This window comes from Struthio camelus, chromosome 7 (assembly GCF_040807025.1).
Source record: "Struthio camelus isolate bStrCam1 chromosome 7, bStrCam1.hap1, whole genome shotgun sequence".
NCBI classification, from domain to species: domain Eukaryota; kingdom Metazoa; phylum Chordata; class Aves; order Struthioniformes; family Struthionidae; genus Struthio; species Struthio camelus.
Window position 1 is genome coordinate 21239615 of NC_090948.1, and position 22675 is coordinate 21262289.

The 22675-nt window shown below is 39.7% G+C and overlaps 1 protein-coding gene across 8 annotated transcripts in view; it reads left to right on the forward strand.

Moving 5' to 3' along the window:
- Positions 1–5284: 5284 nt before the first annotated feature.
- ERCC6 (ERCC excision repair 6, chromatin remodeling factor) overlaps positions 5285–22675 on the forward strand; it is a 54733-nt gene continuing 37342 nt past the window's right edge. For 2 of the 8 annotated variants that reach the window (XM_068950137.1, XM_068950140.1), the window contains exons 1-5: positions 5285–5406; positions 7084–7517; positions 9469–9589; positions 11917–12025; positions 14022–14772. In XM_068950137.1, the coding sequence (XP_068806238.1) occupies positions 7087–7517; positions 9469–9589; positions 11917–12025; positions 14022–14772 (1412 nt within the window). In that variant the 5' untranslated portion in view covers positions 5285–5406; positions 7084–7086. Of the gene's footprint in view, positions 5407–6024; positions 6126–6700; positions 6847–7083; positions 7518–9468; positions 9590–11916; positions 12026–14021; positions 14773–22675 lie in introns of those variants that run through there. The other 6 variants (XM_068950135.1, XM_068950134.1, XM_068950139.1 and 3 more) reach the window with 6 other exon arrangements.

Here is a 22675-nt window from a genome sequence, read left to right on the forward strand (position 1 = left end):
TGAGGCTCATCCATCTCAGAATGCCTTAATGCATGTATACATTTGCATGAAGAGAGTTGGAAGATGATGTTCAAATCCTGGGGTCACGCCTTTCTGAAAATGTAGTGGTTCAGATTACCTTTTTCTTAGCTAGTCTGCCCAAGCCTTTCTGTGCGCTGGCTCCTTTGCGGTCTGTTGTAGTTCACGTACAGCATTTCCTGAGAATGAGATCCATAAATATCATGTCGTGAAGTCCTTCCTTAGCTTTTAGTTTGCCAAAATACATTAAAAAAATGGGCAGGAAAGCTCTAACTTAAAAAGCAAGAATGAAGATTTACCCAACTGTCAAAATGGCACATCCTTAACAGCACAACCAGGCCACTAAGGGGCCAGGGAGAATCATCTCCTGCTATGAACCAGGAAAGTATACATGGACATAAGACAGGTTATTACTGGGTAGAGCCACAGTCTGGACATGTTTCTCATGGAATTCCAAGGCCAGGACTGTAAGGATAACATTGTACAGTAGGAAACTGAATAAAAATGATAGAATAAAAAAGAAAACACTGCCCATTTCTATCTCATCCTCAACAATAAATTACAGAACCTGCTTTTTCATTACCCACTTCAGAAGCCTAGCAACTAACTGTTTCCTTTCCAAGGTGTTATCTCATTTGAGCTTTCTTGGAAGCCTGTTTGCATTTCCTCACAGCCCTCCAGGACTGACAGCTGAGCTCTGAACTGTTGCTTTACACGCTCTGCCAGGATCCCTTCCAGTACTCTCGTAAGGCTGATGGAAAAGGAAGAAGTCCACACAGTTTAATTTCCCAGTCTTGCTAGTTCAACTCAAAGAGCATAATTACTCTATGTCAAAGGCTGCCACAACCAGCTCCAGCAAGGATTAAGTGTCACCATTAATGCTAGCATGCTAGAGGGTGAAGACTGTAGCAACAGGAACATAAAAAAAAAAAAAAAACCTAAACAAACAAGCAGAATTTGTCCTGCCCAGGAAACCACACTGCCAGTGATTTAGCAGAGTAGCTGCAGTGCACCTCAGTCATCTACACATAGGGAAAAAGAAGAAAACAAGGTCAAAAACAATGCAATACTGCAGTAAAATACTGAGAGACATGCATGGTTGGAACTCTGCTGATCACTGCATGAAAGGATCAGAAGGCATGCATGAATGTAGCTGAGAGCAGAACTGAACCTTTAGTTCATCAGAGGTTAATTTTCTCTGTGAAGATGACTGCACTGGAAATATAACTTCAAAGTCATTCAGTTTTAGAATACAGATCTTGTATTTTTACAGCCTCACAGAGGATAGTTCCAGGCCATAGCTGAGGCTAGGAACAGATTTAAACCATAGATCACACCTGCTTATGCACAACTACGTGTTAAGGTAAATGACGTGTACGCTGCTGTAAATGTACCCATCTCACAATGTTGAGGCTATTGCATCAAGTATGGACTACCACAGAATGAGCTTTCAACGTCTATGGTATCTATCTATGCTAGGATTTTAATGGAGCCACATTGATTTTCAACTGCTGGGAGACCTGGCTTCAACAGACTTCAGTCAAACAGCCTTCATTCACACCACCTGGGAGACTGACCCAGTTTGCAACAGACTAATTGCGCAATATGCTAATTATTTGTACATCATTCCCAGTGTGTATGGTGTTTCACAGACAGATGACATTGATCAGTCTCTGCCTGGAGGGCCTGCCATATTCTTGTATTATGACTTCAGAACAGTCTCACAAAGATCATCTTCAGTCCTAAATATTCTAGTAGCTCCCTCACATACAGAGCACATAGGAATCTTTATGCACCAGCTATACCAGGGAAGTTTGGCGTCACTGTCAGGATTCCAATACAATTGCTTTGTTCTGCTAGTACCTGACCCTTAGCAATAGTATTTAACTTTGGACTATAACCTCTTACTTCTGGACTTAGTACTGACCATCTCCCACATTAGAAATCTGTTAACATATAACAAAATCGTTGCTCATTTTCCATTCAAGCTTGGGAAAGAAATAGCTTTTCATTTGAAAACTCCTCTCTGGCAAATAATACAAAGCTCTTTTTTCCTTCTTCCAGGACAAGTTACCTTTTCCTCCTCATTAATCAGTTTCTGGAAAACTGAGCATACCCCTCCAAACAGCAGATTAGTTTTGACAACAGCTTGATATTGCTCTGTCCTTAAATGCTCCCTGGTTGCTGCCTTTCTCTCTCCACTGGAAGGCTTGGCGCTCCGCATTTACAATTGTTTCAGCAATTACAAAGCATCATTCCTTTACTTAGAAGATGGCAACAAAGGTTTAAAAAAAAAAAAAAAAAAGGCTTTCATTCTAGTTCTGCAAAGGAAATTTGCAGTAATAGCCTACTTCAAAGCTAGGGAAACAAACAAGACTTTATCTTCTAAGCAGTGTCTTATCTGTCTGCTGACCTTTAAGGTCTTGGCCTTATGGACTTTAGAGGACCAGTTCTGTGTTTCCTTGAGACTTCCAGGGATTGGGGGCAGCAGGGAGAAAGGGAATGGAAGGAAGGGAAATGAGCATCTTTAGCCAAGGACTTGTGATTGTAGTTCAGAATAAAGTCAGGCCACCAACATGTTTGAGAGTCATTCATTCAAGCCATGGGTATTAACATCAGCGGGTAGTAAAGGAAATGGTATAATTTCTCACAGAGAGCTGGCAACATGAAGAAGTCAATAGAGAAACAATTTTATGCAATTATCTGTGCTGGTGATTTAAGAGAAAATACAACAGAACTCTCACTCTTAGAGCAAGTGTGTAGGGACTCTGCAGGTGTGTTATATATGCCACAAATTGGGTAAAAGAGTTTCAGTGACACTTGAAATGCTTGAATCACTGACCATTTCATTTATCAAGAAAGCTTTACTATAGTAATGTGGGCTCCATTGATGCATTGTAGAAACACATTTGAGAAAATGTTCAACCACCACTGTCCTAGAGAGACTGCTGCATCCTGAATTTAGCCATCTATCCACCATAAACAGTAAGGGGAGCCCAGCATGACCCAGACAATTAAAAAAAAAAAACCCCAAACCCAAAATCTTACGCTAATGGAAGTATCAGGGAGCAAAGTTGTGAAATGCCCAAAAGATTCCTCATGGAACTAGCCACTGAGATCAGTCAGGATCTTTATGCTCAGTTTAGGATTGGCCACACCATATTCATACTGGCTCCTAGAAAGCCCCTTGTTCATTTCTCCCTTAGGATCCCCAGCAGACAGGTTTCTGAGAGCACACCTGCTCCCAGGCTACTTCTAAACAAACACAGCTCAGGAAATGATATATCACAGCGCCTACCAGATTCAGGTAGGTGAACACTGAATTAGAAGAGTGGATGAATTAAGCAAAGCACACCTCACTGCTGCACTAGGGCTGGAAGAAGCAGAAGTCTCGGACAGATGAAGTACTATCAAACTGTACAATGCTATCAAACTCTAAAAGATTTGTTAGTGAACTTGTCCTGTTAGAGCTGTAAAGACAGAATGCAAAGCACAATTACCAAACACTACCTTTGCTGAGCATAGCTAGGAAGACCAAAAAAATCACAAATCACATACTAGTATGAAACTTGCTGCTGAAAAAAAGCAATTTTTTCCACCTCTACTACCAATTTAACAAAGAAATCTTCTCTCTATATACACCCTAACCTATATCCTTAAAATTGCATGACTAAAATCACATTGCATCTGGTCATTCACAAGCATGCTCTTTGCCCTTTCTCTGTTAAATAGCTGTGGCATTTATTTCTGCATAGCTATGATCACATGTTCTACATGCAGGCTGACTAATCAGTAAGATCTGGGATTTATTTCGATCAAAGGTGCACCATAAACGTATCATCATCACCGGAACAAGATTTCTTTTTCTCTTGGTCTGTACCATTTTGTTGAAAGGACGCGTGAGAAGGATAAGATATCATCATTCTGTAACTTACTTTTATACCCCTTGCCCTCATCCCTGAATAATTTACAAAATAATAATACATTTTTTAATCTGCATCTTGTTTCAAGACAGTCACCACAAAGAGACGACAATAAGACTACACAGAACAGGGCAACTAAAAGGGAGTTGTAGAATAAAGCAACTCTGTGGTCAAATTGAATCACGTAAATTCTCCCTTGGAGTCAGGAGTTCAAATCTAGCTGCCTCAGCATTGTATTAGCAAAATACTTCCACATCTAATCTGTATTTATGCCCTCACAGTTGGCCCAAGGTTCTCAGTAAATAAAATTCAGTTCTGCTCTCCAAAGGGGGAGGTAGTGTGTTCAGGACTCTCCAGCCACTAGAACGGAGAGATAGAAGGAAAGGGAAAGAAGGAATGGAAAGCAAGTGAAGGCTTGAAGAACACAGAAAGAAATGAGGAAAACACAGCATCAGCTCCTGCAGCAGATGCCAGTAGCCAGGAAAGCTATTACCTTTCTCACGTCCCATAAAAGTCAGCTTCTCTAGCCAATTTTTTACTTTGCCTATAACTAATCCTGCTGCCAACTCCCATGAATTAGTGTAGCATCCTTTACTCTCACTTCACGCAGTAACACCTTTGCTGCAATGAAGTTGTACGATTACTGCAACATCACTATTTTTGCAGTCCTGGGCTAATTTTGTGACTGGAACACGCTTCCTCTCCTGAGTTACCTACTTGTCAAAGCACAGCAACCTGATTTCAAAGCATGTGAAGAGGAAGAATGGAACTATTCAAATAAGCCCCATAAGCAATCCTCCTGTGGCTCCAGCCTTGCAGGCACATCTGCCAACAGGCAACACCTCTGGGCAAACCTGCCCAAGGTGATCTGTGGGCTGGGGCGTCATGGCAAGCAGCCCTCAGTTGGGCCCGTGCATTGCCTGGGGAAACCACTGTAACAACGAGGCCTGCCTGCCAGCCACCCCCGGCGACAGCACAGCAGAAACCCCCACAGAAACCCTCTCCCTGCTGCCGTCGGAGCCGATGCCCTCCTCCTCACCCTGACCGAGCACCACACGACTGATTCGGGGCATCGGAGGGAACAACATGAAGTGCCAGCGGGTGTCCCACGGCAGCGGTCCACACAAGCCACAGGGCAAGGCGTACCACGCTAAACCACCACCCCAGGCACACAGGGCGAGACTTCACCACTTCATGCTGGAGCCAGGGCGGCCGGGCAACCACCCACGGCGGGGAGCCGCCGCCGCCTCCGGCCACAACATGTCCGCCCACGCCGGCCCGCTGGGCGACTCATGCGCACCTGCCGCTTTCGCTTCCGTCACCAGCGCGTGTGACGCGCTGAGGAAGTGACGCATGCGCGCTGGCGAAACAACCAGGCGCTAGGCGTGAGCCGGCGGTGAGTCGATACGGGTCGGGGGGTGGGCGTCGCGCATGCGCCGTGGCGTCCTGGTCGCGGACCGGCGAGGTGAGTCCCCGCGGCGGGCGGCTCGAGCCGCTCCTCCTCCTCCTCTCCACCCCCCCCCCCCCCGCCCGCGCGCGGGCTTCGCCAACGGCCCCGCCGCGCGGCACGGGGCGCGCCGCCCCCGCCGCCTGTCACCGCGGCTGCCAGCGGCGCCCGCGGCCTGCCCGGCTCGGGCAGAGGGCGGGCGGCCGGTTAGCGCCCCCCCCCCCTTCCCGCGGCGGCGGAGGCAAGCGGCGCCCCCGGGAGCCCCTCGCGTTTCCCTCCCGGGCGGGCCTCGCCGCCGTCTGGCGGTGGCGAAGGAAACCTTTCGGCCGGCGGGCCTGTCCCGTGGTCCCGGCCGGCCCCGACCGGCTCCGGGCTTGCAGAGAGATGGTGAAATATATTAAGTTGGAAATCAGTCTAGGCGCAGGGGGTTGAATGTCGTCCCACGTCCCCAGAGGGAAATTGGCTGATGCACGGGGGTTTAATGGTATCTGTTATCTGAATGCAGGGCCAAACTTACTACTGGGTGTGTTTGGAGCTGACGGAAGAAAGGTCTGACCAGGGACTTAGATCTACTGGCTTCCTTGCTAGGAAAGGTTACTGCAGCCCACCTACCTGATCAATGTTTTTCAGCAAATTAATAAAACTTGTTTCTTCCTAAAGCTGATCAAAAATACATTCTTTCAAAAAGCAATCTCACCTTACAGGCACCAGGAAGTACTAACTCTGTGCTTGCCTTGGTAAGTCATTCCACTGTGAAAGCATCTTTGTTGTTAGGAAATCATGTTCTGCTTCAAAGCTGAATTTATGAAACTTTAGCCTATAGCCAGTGGATTTCGGCTGTGCTTTTGCTGACAAGTTTGCTGGTCCCATTTTCAAACATCTTGCCTTGTTAACTAGCACACATCTTGTTTTTTGTTAACTGGTCAGGATTCCTCTCAGCTTTCTGTTAAAGTGAGTTCTGTAACCTTTGCACTGTGGCATTGGAGATCTCCGGATTTCTCCAGTAGCTCTTTCTGATTTCTCCCTTGTGTTTTCCTATCTTGTCAAAAGGGAAGAGGATGAATATCAGAGCTGGATATGGTTTTCTCGCTCTATTCTTACGAGTTGAATTCAAAACCAAAACCGCTTCCTGCTTTAGGCCTGACTCGTCCGTTTTTCTGCATCCCAGAGTCACCTTGACCATTTTGCCATGCCATACCACACCACTCCTCTGAAAACTTATGTTGGGCTGATTACAACAGGCAGTAAATATCAGTGTTTTCTAAGCTAGAGCTTCGTCCTGTACCTAGAGCTTGTGTTTTTCAAATTTCAGATATATGGTGTTGCATCTAGCAGTATTCTCTTGGAGTTCAGCTCTATATCCACATGATCCAGATCACGCTTTGGCAAGGAAAACAGTGGTTACTGGCTGTTTTATTTGTCTTGGTACCAGGAGTATTCCGTATAGTTGTCTTTAAGGTATTTTGCTACTTTTTCCTTTTCATTGTGAAAATCAGTTTGGAGAAGCCTTTGGGGGAAACAGGGCATGTGGAGAAGACTGCTAGTTACTTAGAAATAAGTATTTGCTCATAAAGAAACATCCTCATTGTTTTGCTTACTTTTATTTGGGCACAATCTCCCTGAGGAATTTTGTGTACATGAACATTCTCATGATGACTTTTTTTTTTTTAATCATTCTTTCTTGCATTTGAGCAGAGAATGCCAACAGACAACAACCACCGGCCAGTCAATATCCAAGAACAAGACCTTGTTATCACTGCAAGCAATAATTGCCTGCATAATGCTGAAGATTTGGGAGTTGAACAAGAAAATGACTTTTGTAGCGATGACTGGGATAATAGTCTCGGAGCTCCCAACTCTGCTAATCAGCCATCCACTTCTATGGCTGCTCCTTTGGAGGTACCCAGAAGAGGACAACCCCTCTTACATATCAACAGGCAGCAGATTCAATCTATTTCATATAGTGCTCAGGCTGCTGAGCTAAAAGGTTTAGGAGTTGATGTCTATGATCAGGATGTATTGGAGCAAGGAGTCCTTCGGCAAGTAGATAATGCTATTAACGAAGCTAACAAAGCAACAAAAATAGCTGATGCAGAGAAAGAATATCAGTCAGTGCTGGATGACTTGAGGTAAGTTTTGTGTACTTTCTTACTGTTCCTTTCTATTAATGGTATCCAAAGATGTTTAGTGTCTCAGATTTTTAAAAGCTGGAGGAGGAAAAGATGTTTTGCAATCACTAGATCATGTTTCCTGTCCTGAGTCACCTACCTTTTTTAAAAAAAAAAAAAAAAAAGGTGAGAGAGAAACAAGTGAATGAATGTGCTTCATATCAGATCAGTGAAGCATTGGTGTTACTTGACTCAGCCATCCAGCCGGACAATAGAGACATAAGGGATAGAGCGTGGCTTCTTTCTCCGCTTTGTCTACTGCCTTACCAAGGTTCATGTCTCTTTTCTGGGCAGTTCAGAACTGCATTGTACTCCATCATTCAAAGTTGTATTCAGAAAAAGTGCTATTTTTCACGTTCTGTAGGCTTCATATGGTTATCTGCTTCTGGTTATGTGCTTTATGTGACTTGGCTGGCTCCATATCATCAGTGTACTATAATCAGAACAATCTAACCACAAGTTCTGTACAAAGCACTTGAAAGAATCAAATGTTTAACTGGGTGTGTTGTCAGTAGAAGACTTCAAGGGGTAGGAGTCACAAGTCTGAATTTTGATCTTAGGTCCTCCTTTCTGCTTCTAATTTCTTTTTAGAATTACCGTGTGAACTAATACAGGCAAATAATTCTCCTTGTGCTTCTGTTTCACTGTACTGCATTAATGCTGCTTTTTAGTGCTCAAGAATACCTTACGCCTCCAGTACCTCTGTCAGCTCCTGCATGGCTCTCTTCTTATGTATATACTTAATTTTGTGCACTTGATTAATTTTCCAGTTTGCATGAGGAGATGTGAGATTAAGTAAGTTTGCAAAACTGGAGCCTAATTTCAGATGTTATGTACCTGCAAGGAGGTAAAGAGTAGATAGTCGCTGAGAGGAAGAGTGGAGTAATGAAACCATTGCAATTAGATTATGTAGTCATTCAAATAGAGGTGCACAGCACTGTGGATTAGTTGATATTTTTCCTGTTTTTATTTTAAAAATATCCTATGATCTTTTTTCTTACCTCTCTATTTTCACCGTCCACTTACAGTCTTAAAAAGGGATTTACATGTGGAGGTGCAAATGGTTTGAGCAGACCTGTTGAACCTCTCCTACCTAAGATGCAGTGTGCAAGTTTGAAAGATGATTTTGGAGAAAACAGGCAAAGATTTAGTTGATTTGTTGAGCAGAGGGACCAGCAAAAGTAAAGATATGAGAGTAGAGTGTGATAGAGTTGATCGGAGTCCTAGAATGTTGTGAATGAATGACTGAGGGTAAAACCAGGGGAGAAGCATGGGGTTTTTTGAGTAGCTGGCACTGAGTTCATAGTAAAAGGTACATGATGAGATGACATCCACAGAAATTAAAATTGAAGAGAAGTGAAAACGATTGAAGTTAAATAAAGCATGGCGCAAGAAGACGGTAGCAATATATGGTAAGGGACTGTAGGGCCAAGGAGACAACAACCAAAAAGGTAAGAGACCTTCAAGAGAAGGATGTACTTTAAAGAGCAAAAAAGAAGCCTGAGAAAGGGGATAGAAAGGTTCAAAAGTGTTGAAAGAGAATAGACAAATCAAGGAGCAGCAAATGATACTTGGGGAGCTGGTAAAATACATCTCTTAGAAGAGCAGAGTGGTAGAATCCATATTAAAGAAAATTAGGAGTAGATTTGCAGAGAGCAAAACTGAGGAAAAGATTGTAAACTATATGTTTTTTAAATGAGCAAAAAATTTGAAGAGATAGGTGTAGTCAAATGATCCTCCCCCTGACAGCTGAAGAGACTCTGCAGTGCCGTTCTTTGCATACGGGCAGGATAATGGCTGCTTTGCAGGCGGTGTAAAGAATTGAACTCTTTTTGCATAATTTTGAAAATAGCTTCAAATTCTTTTTCTTTACTAGAGCTGAATAATACGTTACAATCTTTTTGTTTTTCAGATCATGTACGATATCTCTGAAACAAATAAATAAAATTATCGAGCAACTTTCACCTCAAGCTGCCACCAACAAAGATGTAAATCGAAAACTAGATTCTGTAAAACGGCAAAAATATAACAAGGTGATTAGATTACGTTAATTTCCTGCTGACATTGCTTAACTTGTACTTTGGTTTAAGATTTGGATTATGTGACCTAGTTCGTGCTTAATAATCTACTTCAGAGTCAGTCTAAACTTGCTGTTCTTTCTCTTTTTAAATAGTTCCATTTTCTACCAAAAAGGTTAATAGCTAATTTAAAGATGTGAGGTGGAGGGGAGGGCTGGCTATGTTTGTTTGTTTTACTCTGAGCTTCAGAACATGCTCTACAACTGAAATTCCAGGACCTGCTTGGAAAACTGCTTTGCATTAATTTAAATAAATTGCTCCTGATAGTATTTGGAGTGTTAGCAAAGCATTGTTAGGGCATGATTTAATATATTGTTCATCTAAGTCTCAGCTGTCATAGTCTTAGTCCCCACCTTCCTCTGTCGTTGCTGAATCCTTCTTGAACAAGTGTTCGTCATTCCCTTCTGTGAGCCGTTTAAACTCACTGATTTCGCAGAAACTTCTCCATCTTTTTTCTATCAAAACAGTAAGTTAAAGGGTCTTGTAGAGGAATCTAGTAGGCATCGTGTAAGGTAAGCAATGGACATGCACAGCTGTGAAGAGGAAAATGGAGATTTGAGGAAAGGGAAACTTCTTGTTGTCGGGAATGGAGCTCTTAGACTAGCTCATTGTTTCAAGGAAATGCACCCTAATATTTTCTCTAATGATCAACCTGATTGGAAGTTACTGTCCTTTGCTTCCAGCCTTTTCTTCCCAGTCTTAGGCCGTTTGCCACTGACCCATTCATTCTTTTTTCTCTTTTAAATTTTGATCATTTCAGCAACTCGAAAAACTTTTTGCTTCTAATTTGGCCAATTAAGAGAATGAGGGAGAAGGTACAGAGCTGCAGCATGGTACTGGGAACAAGTAGCTGGAAACAGTGGATAAAGACACATTAAACCAGACTTACCACTGAAGAGTGATCATTGAATTGGACCTTTTATATTTTGTGTTCATGTTACTTGAGGTAACCTACTCAGGTTTTAGTTGCAGATGAAATTCAGACCTGACTGGGAGTCCATTGTTAGCCATCTCTAACAGTCCTTAGGTGTAAACGTTTATCTGTATATAGAACCTGTAATTTATAAGAGCGGTCCCGATAACCTCAAGAGCCTAGTTACATTGTATAGTGTGTTTAGAGTCAGATGCTGTATTTGAAGCTGGTTTCTTGGGCTACTTTTTGCAGGCAAAAGTTCCTTTACAGACTCTTCCTTTTGCAATATTTAAAAAAAAACAGTGAAAGAAGGCTGAAATCTTCTGTTATTCAGACAAAAAGGAAATTAATGACTCTAACAATACAGCTATTTCCTTAGAGCTGTCCTGTCATACAGAAAGTGTTTTATAACATAGATACTGTGGTAGTAAGGATAATAGTGCATGCACAGGAGATGTATATTGTACCATACACAAGTACACTTACCCTTTGTAGTTTGAAAAGTGTTTTGAAGGCATGGGCAGGCTAGTAAATCTTTCTTCCCCCAAAAAAGTTCATTTTACCGTAAACTTGGTCTTTAACCTCTATGGGTAAGGAAATATTTGGAACACCACCAAAGAATCCCGACGTTGCTGGTAGGTATACAGTTGAGGACGTTAGAGTTGGATAAAAGGTGTAGCAGAAATGCTAAGTGGAATTCATTTCCATAGCAGTAATGAACTATGCTTGTTACAACACCTGTAATGTTGAATTGTTTTCACTTTTATTTTTCAGAAGCATTTCACTTTGTAGCTTTTGCAATTAAATTAACTGGGACTGCTCCGAAATTAACAAGCATTTATTAGGACGACTGATTTATAGTATCAGTTTCTTTCTAACAAAGCATTTCAAAACTTTTACGATAGTAAATCTTACTAGATTTCATAGCTGGTTTTAGTAACTCATTAAATGTTAACCAAGTCCTGCAAATTAAGAACAAATTTTTTGGTATTCTCTGTGTGTCTCGATAGCCCACTTAATGGGCTTCCTTCACTGGAATCCACACCTCACAAGATGGACATCAAAACGCCTAATGTGCGTGTGAAATTCAAATTTGTGTTTATGAGCAACCTGACCTTACTGAGTGCATATCTAAGGATGGTCATACACATCAAATTTGTGCATTCTGTGGGACAGTGCCTTATAAGTACTGTGGTGACCCTTTTTCATGATTTTTTTTTTTTTTTCCCCAAAAAGGGTACTGTCAACATTTGAATTTGACTTTCTGGTGGAAAATACTGCAAACATAATAACTTGATAATTGTTTAAAAGGATAGCAAGTTTATAAATCAGATTAAAAAATAAATGATGTACCCCCTTGTCATTCAAGGAGCAACAGTTAAAGAAGATCAAAGCAAAGCAAAAGCGACTCCAAGCAATTCTTGGTGGAACAGGGATTCCTGATGAAATTAATGATGTTGAAATCGAGGATGGTGAAGGTATGGAGAAAAGCTGAATCAGTGTCTTCTGTCCTACTTTGATGTAATACCTTTTGTAGTTGGAAGCTAATTGGAAAGATCTTTGCCAATAGGAAATAAATTTCAGTGGTTTGTTTTCAAAGAGGGATTTAAGAACACTTAATTCTCTGCACCTGCGAAATTGCAGATCATGTCATATTCACATGGGAAGTTTTAAAAAATGGAAGTTAATCCATGTTCAGCTCAGCAGGGATGGCTGATGCACATTAGAGTATTGGGCTTAATAAATTGGAAATCTTAACATTTTTTCACAGCTAATTTGATAAAGATGACTAACATCATGACTGAATTACATTTCATATGCTGAATGCTATCAATCAGCTTTAACAAAATTGGTTTTTCTTATTGTTGGGAAATATCACTAGAAATGGAGAGGGGAAGTGCTTTTCTTTGTCAGGCTGCCTTTTTTTTTTTTTTTGAATGAGTAGGTGATTTGTTGTCTCAATGTTTCCTGCTCAAATGTACTTCAGTATGTGTTCTTTTTTTGCTGACATCTGTAAACTCAGCTTGGGTTTTGTAACTCCAGCTTGACCATATCTTGCCCACCATCACTGATCTGCAGTATTCAGAGGACCAAGTTTGGACCCCATTGACATCTGTGCCTCCCCCATAGGCAGTGTTGTCTGCAGAGGTGTAACCTCAGCGTGCCGTTAGTAGTTCCAGACGTGTGACTGGAGTGGATTCCAGAGCTCACAGAGCTCTTGTTTCTCTCCTAGCTCAACAAAACTTATGAGGATCAAAACTCCTGTAAACTTTTCTTGGTAGAAAAGCATCTTGAGGTTTTTTGTTTTTGCACAGGTTCATGCAGTAAAACTCAGACACCTGGTATGATGAAATGTAGCTAAGATATGAATGGAGTCCCAGACATAAAAAATTGAGTTTAGTAATTCCAGTGATTTGAGAATTTGAGGGGGGAGAGGAGGATGAGGGGTAGGCAGGGAGGAGTTTCATGTCTGATGCAGCATCATTAGTGATTAAACTTATTTAAGTGATAAATACAGTGTATGAAATGGGACCATATACAGTAGTATGCCATAGCTATTTTGAAGTTTTGGACCCTAATTATAGATTTCATAGCTGGAACGTCCCTTCTACACCCAGCATTCCAGAACTTTCCCCCCTCTCTGGTTTCACTAATTATATTTTGTATTAAGTATGTATTTATACATTTAATGATTGCATGCAATTTGACCGGAATGCTCTTGTATGGCAATGTGCTGTGCAGCCAATCTGGCTTTTAAACTCATAATATAAATAACTAGTGTTGTAGAGTAGGAAGGTAGGTTTGGTTTTGGTTATGTGTGCTTTGAGGGGAGGGTTGGGGTTTTTTTCTTCTATTTGCTTTTTGGGGATATTTTGTTTTTCCTGAAGTGTCTGGTAAGACAGTCTTTTATGTGTGTCTTAAGGTTTGTGTCCATGTCCTGGTGTGGTAAATGGAAATGCCAAATTTCAAGCTTACAAGACTGAAAACTCAATAATAAAAGTCGAAACGAATAGTGTTACTACTGCATATAGGAACTCAGTGGTTTCTTTCACTGAACATCATGGCATGGGTTGAACTGAAAGCTTAAGGAGTGCATTAGACGAGTACATGTGGCATTGAGGGTTATTATTTCATGATAGTTCTTGCTGGTATGTATTGTTTCAGAAGCATTTGCGTTTTGTTAATGAGTGTAATGTTTCTTATGTTAAGTTTGAGAAGTAGTTTGAAGTTTTAAAAGTTACAATCTATTTCAGCCCTCTGTTTTGTTGTTTTTCCCTCTTTGTGATTTTCTTTTCTTGTGTTTTGTGTGATGTTAATTTGGAATTTTATATTGTATGTAAAAACTGAACTGCTTTTATATTGTGTATAAAAACTGAACTGCATGCATTTAAAGCTCGAAAACAAGCTTGTTGCTGTGTTTGAGTTATTCAGAAAATGTTAATGGGATGCTGAATGTTCCAATTTTTCTTACAGAACCTGGGCCATCATCAGGTCCACTGCATCTTGGCAGTATGCTTATGCCAGTTCAGGAAACAGAGTGGGAAGAGCTCATTCGTACTGGCCAGATGACTCCTTTTGGAACTAAAATACCTCAGAAGCCAAAGAGGAAGCCTCGGCAGTTAATGCTAAATGAAACATCTGATTTTGAGAAGTATTTAGCAGATCAGGCTAAGCTGTCATCTGAAAGGAAGAAATTATCACTTCTGAAAGGAGCAAAGAAGAAGACACAAGCCAAAAATGTTCAGCATACAACTGCCATATCCATCACAAAGGAAGAAAGGAGTAAAGCCAGAACTCTATCAAAAACAAATAAGCGCTTAAAAAACCGCATGAACAAACTTCAGAAGCATGCCCTTCAGATTCAGTCTAAGGCAGGGATTCCAAAAGAAAAGAAATACCTTGAGGCCAAGCAGAAGCTGAGGCGTGAACACAATGATGACAGCGGAGAGTCTGAGTATGTACCTGATGAGGAGCTCTTTGATCCAGAAGCAGCGGAAGAGGAGAAACAGCAGGCATCTTCTCATGCTGAGAATGATTTTGATTCTGAACTTAGGACTTTGTCAGGAAAAGGAAAATATTTGGTGAAGAGAGATTTTAAAGAAGCTGAAGATGATGCTGACTACTTTCCAAGCTCTGAGGAGGAAGAAGAGCATACAGTAGGGAAGCGCAAAATAAAGAGATGGAGAGATGATGGAGATGAAGACTATTATAAACAGAGACTAAGGTTAGTCCTAGAAGTTTTTATTAGTTACTTTGCCTTTACATACGCGACATCATTTGTTAATGTCTCTGGTACACTGCTAGGAAGTGAAATAAAGGGAAATGAGGTAGTCGAAATGCTCACAGCCCTCTGATAGGAATCAGACATACCCCTTAGTTATAAGGACTTTTCTGTTTCATTTTTTGTTTGTTATGGTGTCCTCCAATAATATGCTTTTTCTCTATCTGTGTTTGTTGTTTGTAAAATTGTCAATATGCCTAGAGTAGAGTATATAAAACAACATATTGGCTGAATTACTGTTTACTTAAGTAGGGCTTTTGTCTGCAAATCATACGCATTTTTGAAAGGTCATATATGTCACGTTTTCTATTTGGTAGGTAAAATTACAGGACGGACAGACTGTGACTCTTTGGGGAGGGCACTTTGACACAACGTGAGAGAAGTCTGGTTTAGGTTGACATGGGATTCTTAGTTTTCTGCTTTAATTAGTTAGCTGTGCTAATCAATAAGAAATAACTTGAACAAATGGTAGTTATATACTATTTTTGAGGAATCTGTTTATTGAAATCTGAGGCGACAGGAAGTTATTGTCTGTAGCAGAACTTGTCTTAGAAGATGCTAGGAAATAAACATTTATTTCCTTTTGTGTAAGGACAGGGAGGGTAGCATGTCAAATATATGTACTTTTTCATCAAATATTGCTTAATTGCGTATCTATGCTCATCACTACGCTCAGTATTGGGTAGAAATCTTTTTTACTTTTTTCGTATATAGTGAAAGTTTCGTATATAGTGAAAGTGATCACATACTGTTATCAGTGTTGTTATGCAGAGCTAGCTGTACTTTCATAGATGAATTAATCGGAGCATTTTTTCAGCTACTTTGTTTTGTAAGGAGAGTGTATCCTCCCACAAAACTCATAGCTTTCTCTTCAGGCACAGAATGAATTTCTTAAGTACTGACAGTGTGTCTGGCTAACATGTTTACTTGGCAATCAATATAAAATGGATTTCAGACTTAAATTTCCAAAAACTTATACTGGAAAGGACTTAGTCTATTTTATTTGATTATTAGCACATAACATCTCTTGCATAAATTACGGTGGATGATATAAGTAGTGAGGACTGGACATTTATGTTGCTATTATTCAAGCCTAAAAAGATCTATCCTGTTTGACAGTGTTTTTTCTCTCTTGTTTTTGATGAGTGATGGTAAAAATGTCCTTATTCACAGAGGTAGTGGTGATGGTGATAGTGTCTTTTGCTACTATTGTGACCTCAGGTTGTAAACTTAGTAAGATCTCTGAGAAGAGACAGCATCTCTTATTTAATAAGCTAATGTAGTTAGGTGGGAAAATAGAACTAAGCTGTCAGGAACACAAGTTACTTTTAAAAATGGCAGCTGAAAGACTTGGTGCTAATCAGTGATTTGTGAAAGCTGTATAACCTGGGTATTGATGGTATCTATCTAGCCACAGCGTGCTGTTGCGATCTTTTCTTTACTGATAGTATAGCTGTTGAGCTCCTAACAAGAAGACTGTGCGATGTTTCCATTTTCACAACTGCCTAGAAAACATTCTAAGGGGCAAGGAAATGACATCTAATTTGTTCTCCTGTTACATTGCTAATTAGACATGCCACTAAAGTTGAGCGATACTTCTGGCCACAGTGGGAACCAAGAGATCAAGTTCACTAAAATGGTTGTTTTGTTTGTTTAATTGTTCTCTAACCAGTAGCATCTTGTCTCTTTTCTAGTGTAAGGGTTGAACCTCATAAAAGTAAGCAAGCTGAAGATTATTGTAATTATCTTTTGTGAGTGTCCTTCAGCTAGTTTACAGTCCTCCAGAAATTCATGGGTTCCAACTTGAAAACCACTGCTCTAGCGTGAAAGGAGCAATAGACATTAGGGCTGTTAGTGAAGGGCTGGTTGATGTAGTGACAAGGCCATAGCACAGGGACCTGGTTAATGCTTGGGAGAATCAAATTAGGTTTCTACAGAAATATAAAAGCTTGTGAATTTAAATGAAGTGGTATAAGAGAAGGAATCAAGAAGAAAAGGTATTAACACTCATCTTTTCCCATGGTGAGAGCCTGAACTGCTGTGGAAGAAGAGGTTTCTCCTGAAAGCAGAAGTACTTGCATTCCAGTTGTAGAATTGTTATTGCTGGTAATGAAACCGCAGGTAGAAAGAGCCTAACTTTGCTTTCAGATCTCAGATTACCCAGGCAGATCTGAGCTGATTTAGGCAATAGGCTTGCAATTCCAGGATGCTGCTTTTCAAAGTTAGAGCAGAGTTTATTGCTCTTGAATAAGAGATTTGGGCAAGAGGTTAATTTGAATGAGGTCCATAGGTTTAAAAAGAATTTTTTTTATTGGTTGTATTAATAAAAATTAATACTATTAATTGGTAAAATATTTACTATTTTACTGAATAAAACTGTTCTCCTCACATTTAGGTTAGACCAATATTAAATCATTTTTAATTCAGTGTTTTCATCAAGAGTAATTTATTTTGATTGAAAGTTTTAATATGACTCGCAGTTTAAATTCATTCGAATGCGTTTTTTAATAACGTTAAGATTGTGACAATTTATCCTTAGCAAAGTCATATCATAGACTACATTTTTTTGGTTACTAAAGTTACAATAAAAGCCTAAATGAATTTTAGAAATATCAATAACTGTAATTGCCACCAAAACACTACATCTCTTAAAAATTTCATAGCTGCAGTTATTGTAGCTGTTAAGCTGCAGCTGTCCACATTGACGTTTTTATGCTGACACCCCCAGGTAATCTTCGTTATGGGAAACGCCATGAGAAAATAAAATGTGGTGAATTAAGAAACATATTAAGAATGCTGTAGAAATGCTGTCATTTGCTTACATTTATATCTTGTTTCATGTCAGTTTTACTTTTGAATGCAAATGAATGGGTGAGATTATAGTACATTTTACCCCAGAGAGAGCAGAGAAAATCCTTTAGGATTACTTTAGTCTTCCGAACATTTAGTCTTGTGCTGGGCGCTGAATAAAGTCCTATACTTTTAAAGATTGAAAATGAGTTTCCTTAACATTAAAACTTTTCAGGGATGGGACTTGAAGAGATTGGTCTGTGTCAAGGGGAAAATACTGTGATGTTGTTAAAGCGTGATAATTAGCTAACTGTGGGACTGCTAAGACTCTCTAGAACAAGAGACTGTTTTTGGAACAGGAGCTGGTGTTTCTGCAGTAAACAGGGCAGGCAAGCGGGAGTACTGAGCTCTTTCCTTTCATTCCGAAGGAATGTGCTCTGCCACACTCAGCCTAGTCACTCAAAGCAAGATGTGATCAAAAGACAGTAAAAAAGAAAGTTAGCTACACAGAATTCAACTCACACTCTTAGTAATTTTAGTTCTTTTTCCTTGTGCAGGTCCTTGTTTAGATTAAATGATTGCCTTTCTCTAGTTGCTGTAATTGGCGTAGTGTTGCTATGCAGGCACACAGGGAAAAATACTCTCTTCCAATGATGAGTTATAGGAAGCAAGAATAATGAACAGCAGCAAGGCAAATCAGAATTGTGAAAAGGTAGAGTAAATAAGTAGGAGACTTTCAAGCTTCTGAGTTTAGGATTCAGTGAAAAGTAGCGTACCATCGTTCCCAACTCTCCTTCATACTGGTTGTTACTAGCTGAATCCAGAGGCCTGGATTAAGTAAGCAGTCTCTAGGTTGAAGCTAAAAGTCTTAGAGATGTGTTCTCCATCAACAGCCAGATTTTCAGTCGTATATTTTATTGTGTGCAGCAGTGCCTGTTTTGGCCTAGAAGGGTTCAAAGCTGGGGCTGATGGAATGTTAGCATGTTGCCTCTTGTCTGATGGAACTGTCAGGTCATGATGAAACCAGTTGCTTTGAAGACTGTTGAATGAGTGGAACTGCATATGTTTTTTTTGGCTGCTTCTACCTAGAATCAAAAGATGCAAGTAACCTTTGCAGGTTAAATGCCCAGGAAGTAAACCTTTACCAGATTCTCAACAAGGCAACTACATGGTTTTCTTGCATTACTCTCTCTGAAGATTTTGTAGATGTGGAAGCTGCAGTCTATCAAGACTATCTTTCAAGATTCTTTTTTTTCCCACATACATATCAAAATTTTCCTGTGCATTCAATAAAAGTGTAACCAAATAACTTTTGCTGCTCATAATATATGCAGTTAATCACTGTGTTTTATTATAGGCATCACTAATACACTATCTACACAAGGTAATAGCTTGGGGTTAAAAAACATTTTAGAGATCTCCTAGTCACTGTCCCCGCAGCAGCTGCCAGTACATATCTGCCAGCTGCTTCAGGGAAGGAATTATATTCCATGATGTCGGAGATAAGTGCTGAATCTGTATTTTCTTGTTTATTTTGTATAGTTTGTGGAGTACGGTTATTTGGATAGCTCTTCATTCAATTTCTGTCAAATATTTGCACACAAGGCTCGAAAAGCTGCTTCTTTCCATGCCTCCCAAGTGACATCCAAGAGGCTGAGTTGTTGGAAGTTGTGGCTATCGGTACATAGAGCAGTTGATACAAAGAATCAAACCAAAAACAAAGGTTAGCTAAAAAATTAGTTGCTTTTTCCTCTGATCAGCTCAGTTTTCATGTGCTAGCTATCTCTGAAGTATCTGAGTCACTGAATCTTTCAATGTTTCAGAGTTATAAATTAAAAAAGGATTACATATTACCTTTCCTGGAAGACATTTTCTTAGAGCATCTAACTGCTCTTTAAAATGACAAAGCCAAGACACAAATGATGATATATTTTGGCTCACTTACTGAGTACACCTTTCATTCTAAGCTCAAGTGTGTAATTGTCTACATCAGTCTCAATTTACTTGCAGAGACTTGTGCTACTAACTGCATGTATTTCATCTGTTAGGACGTACCGATTTAATCCACCCATGTAGACCATAAAAAGTTAGATCAGAAAAGTAAAGCTGAATGCCTCAGTTTAGCAAATTAGAATAATCTGTAAGGGATTCTTAGCTGTCTAAAATAGAAAACATATTGTGCTTCAGAAATGCAAACTATATTAAACACTCAGCTTGGTTCCTGACTGTATTTTTTTTTAAATCAAATTGTGCTCATTACTATGTTTTGGATGTAGAATTTCTTTCTTGGGTATTGCACTAAGTGGGAAATGAGCTTAGTATCTGAACACAAACCTACATTAAGAAAGATTTAATTGTGTGATATATGGCTTTCATACTGCGCTTGCAGGATAAAATCAGACCCATGTAAGTGACCATGGGCAATATAAAAGTAAATTTCTCCAAGGTCATGCTTGTATTTTCAAGAAACTTTGTTACAGTAAAACCTGTGTTTCTTGTTTGTTTTGGCATGCTAATAAGGTTTAACTGAGATTAGTAAGGAATTTTCTTACAAGGTCAATGTGTTGCTCTGTAGTTAAGTGAAATATGTGCTTCTGCTATTCCTCCCTCCAAAGTATGACATCTGTGGAAGGGTAGAGGACCAGACTGGCCAACTCTGAGCTGCTCTAGGAAATAGTGTTTGCCCTCCCATTACTTCAGCCATTAGGAATATTTACGCTTTTTTAAAAAAGATAATTAAGTTTTGCTGTAGCCTGTACCTTAATGCAGTGTTTTACATTAAGTTCACAGCTTTTCAAAAACAGCCTAACTTCTCCCACTTTGCAGGTTTTTTTATTGTGACATTAACAACAAATTGCTGCTACTTCATTTGAACTGATTCTTTTTTTTTTGGTGAGGGGAATCAGTTTTGGTAAAGATATAGCCCCAGAATCTTCAATTCTATGGTTCTTGTAGTTACTCACTTCAGTAAAATAACAGATACAGTGTGTAAAGGGAACATTTCTTTGGGAGAGTTAAGAGCATAATTTAATTCAAAGTCTAGATGTACTGATTTTCTAGGCATCTAATAATCTTAAGAGATATATCAGCTAAATTGAGGTGAAGTAAGTAAATTCTTACCAAAGACGATTGACAGCTAAACACAGGGCAACTATCAGCTTTTGTTAATCTCACTAGGGAAAATTTCTTCTTCATTGTTTCTGGATCACTTTTTCTAGCGTACGCTAGAGGGCAATCTGTTTCTTCCCAGGGGAGGCTGAAGTTTCGCTCTTGGCTAGCGGTGATTCATATTGGAATATAGAATTACAGGCTGACTCTAGCACAAATTACTGCCCTATTTGTCACCTATGTTTATTTAAATTGGTTTTAATTTGGATTCTGCACCTAGCTGTCACTTCAGAAGCTTCGTAATTTGGAATTGTTTGACTATAATGTGATAACTAGGTTTTTTTTCTTGTTTTCAGTCTTGTCTTAAGCCAATCAGATAAAACAATTGCCAAATGCAGACATGTCTCAGTTACAGTAATGATAAAGTCTGAGGCAGTCACTGTCAGCATTTGTCTGTTTGAATCAGTGATCTTTTTCTGCAGTTCAGAATAACTGACCGCCTGTGCCTGATGACACAAGATTGTAGTATAGAACAAAAATGCATTTTCATGATGTCCCTTTGGAATGTATTGTCTCTGCCTTTTTGGACAAGTCAGCCTCCAGAGCATGAATGTTATTTTCCTAAATCAAACACTTAACAGACTGCTAGTCTGAGATCAAGGTTTCCATTCCTGTGTTAGTATAGCTAGGCAAAAGTGTCTGCGGGGAGAACTTTGACCTTTTATATATTTGTAGTAAGTTCTTTTTTATTTTTTAACTAGAGGAATGAATGAATTCACTTAATGAAATAAGAGCAACGTGAGAGCTCACATCCAAATATTAGCAACCCATCAGTTTAATCAGAAAACTGTAAGCTGTCTCTGTCTCACCTGTTTTTTTCCTGCTTATGCTGTTTTTTCTTTGCATTATGATTTTTGCTTCTGAAGACATAGACTTAAGCAAAAGAGCCAAAATATTTTTCCAATGAAGCTGGCTCTCTAAACCTATCCAGTATTGTGTGTTCCTTGTTAATTTTGCAGTGCAGCCAAGTTTGACAGTTACTGCAACTCTTACATATTTTGAGATGGTAGTGCTTATTTTCAGTTTAAAAAACAGCAGGGCCAAAATACCTCATTTGTGGCTGGATTCATAAAAGCAGACTCTAAGTATTTTCTCAAAAGATAAGAAAAAGGCTAATCTAGAAAACTGCCATAATTAGCTTTGTTTGAGAAAGCAAAGAGTGCATGATTGTTGTTTGTGAATCCAGTGTTGTATTTCTTTCCTTTTCTTATTCCTAACCCAAGATTTTTAAACAAATTTAACAGAGACACAGGAGCCTTTAAATGAAATTCCATACAAGTTTTGCCAAAGTAAGTGGTCGGGAGAAGAAGAGAGACCCTATTAATGCTGCCACTGGGGAAAACACAGCTTTAGCTTAAGTTGTATTGAGAATTTGCAGATTCTTGAGGGAGGTGATTCTGAATGACTTAACAGAAGGAGCAGTCTCTTTTTGAGTTTTCATCTTATTTCCTACCATAGAATACAAACACATGATATATGTCCTTATGAAGACAGATTTCATTGGTTTAATTGCCTGCAGAACTGCTTATTTAGTTAAAAATACAAGGGGAAATGCTAGGGCTTCACTCCCCTTGCTCTTCCCCCCACGAATGTGTTCAAGATAGAAAACTTCAATCACATTTTATTTTAAACTGTTTTAACTGAGAGAATTTTTAACTAGTGGAGAAGACACTTCTTTCATTGCTCCAGTGGTATCCATTCTTAACACAGTTTAGCTAGATGGCATGGTGAAGTCTTAAACACTTACAGCAAAGATAAAAATCTTATATTATCTTCTGCATTTGCACAGTTGAAAGCACGGAGAGTCAGGAATGGTAGGTGGCTTGCAAAGAGTTGGTAGAGAAATGTCTAAACAGTTACTTATATCTCTCTACTTTGGCTGATTAAG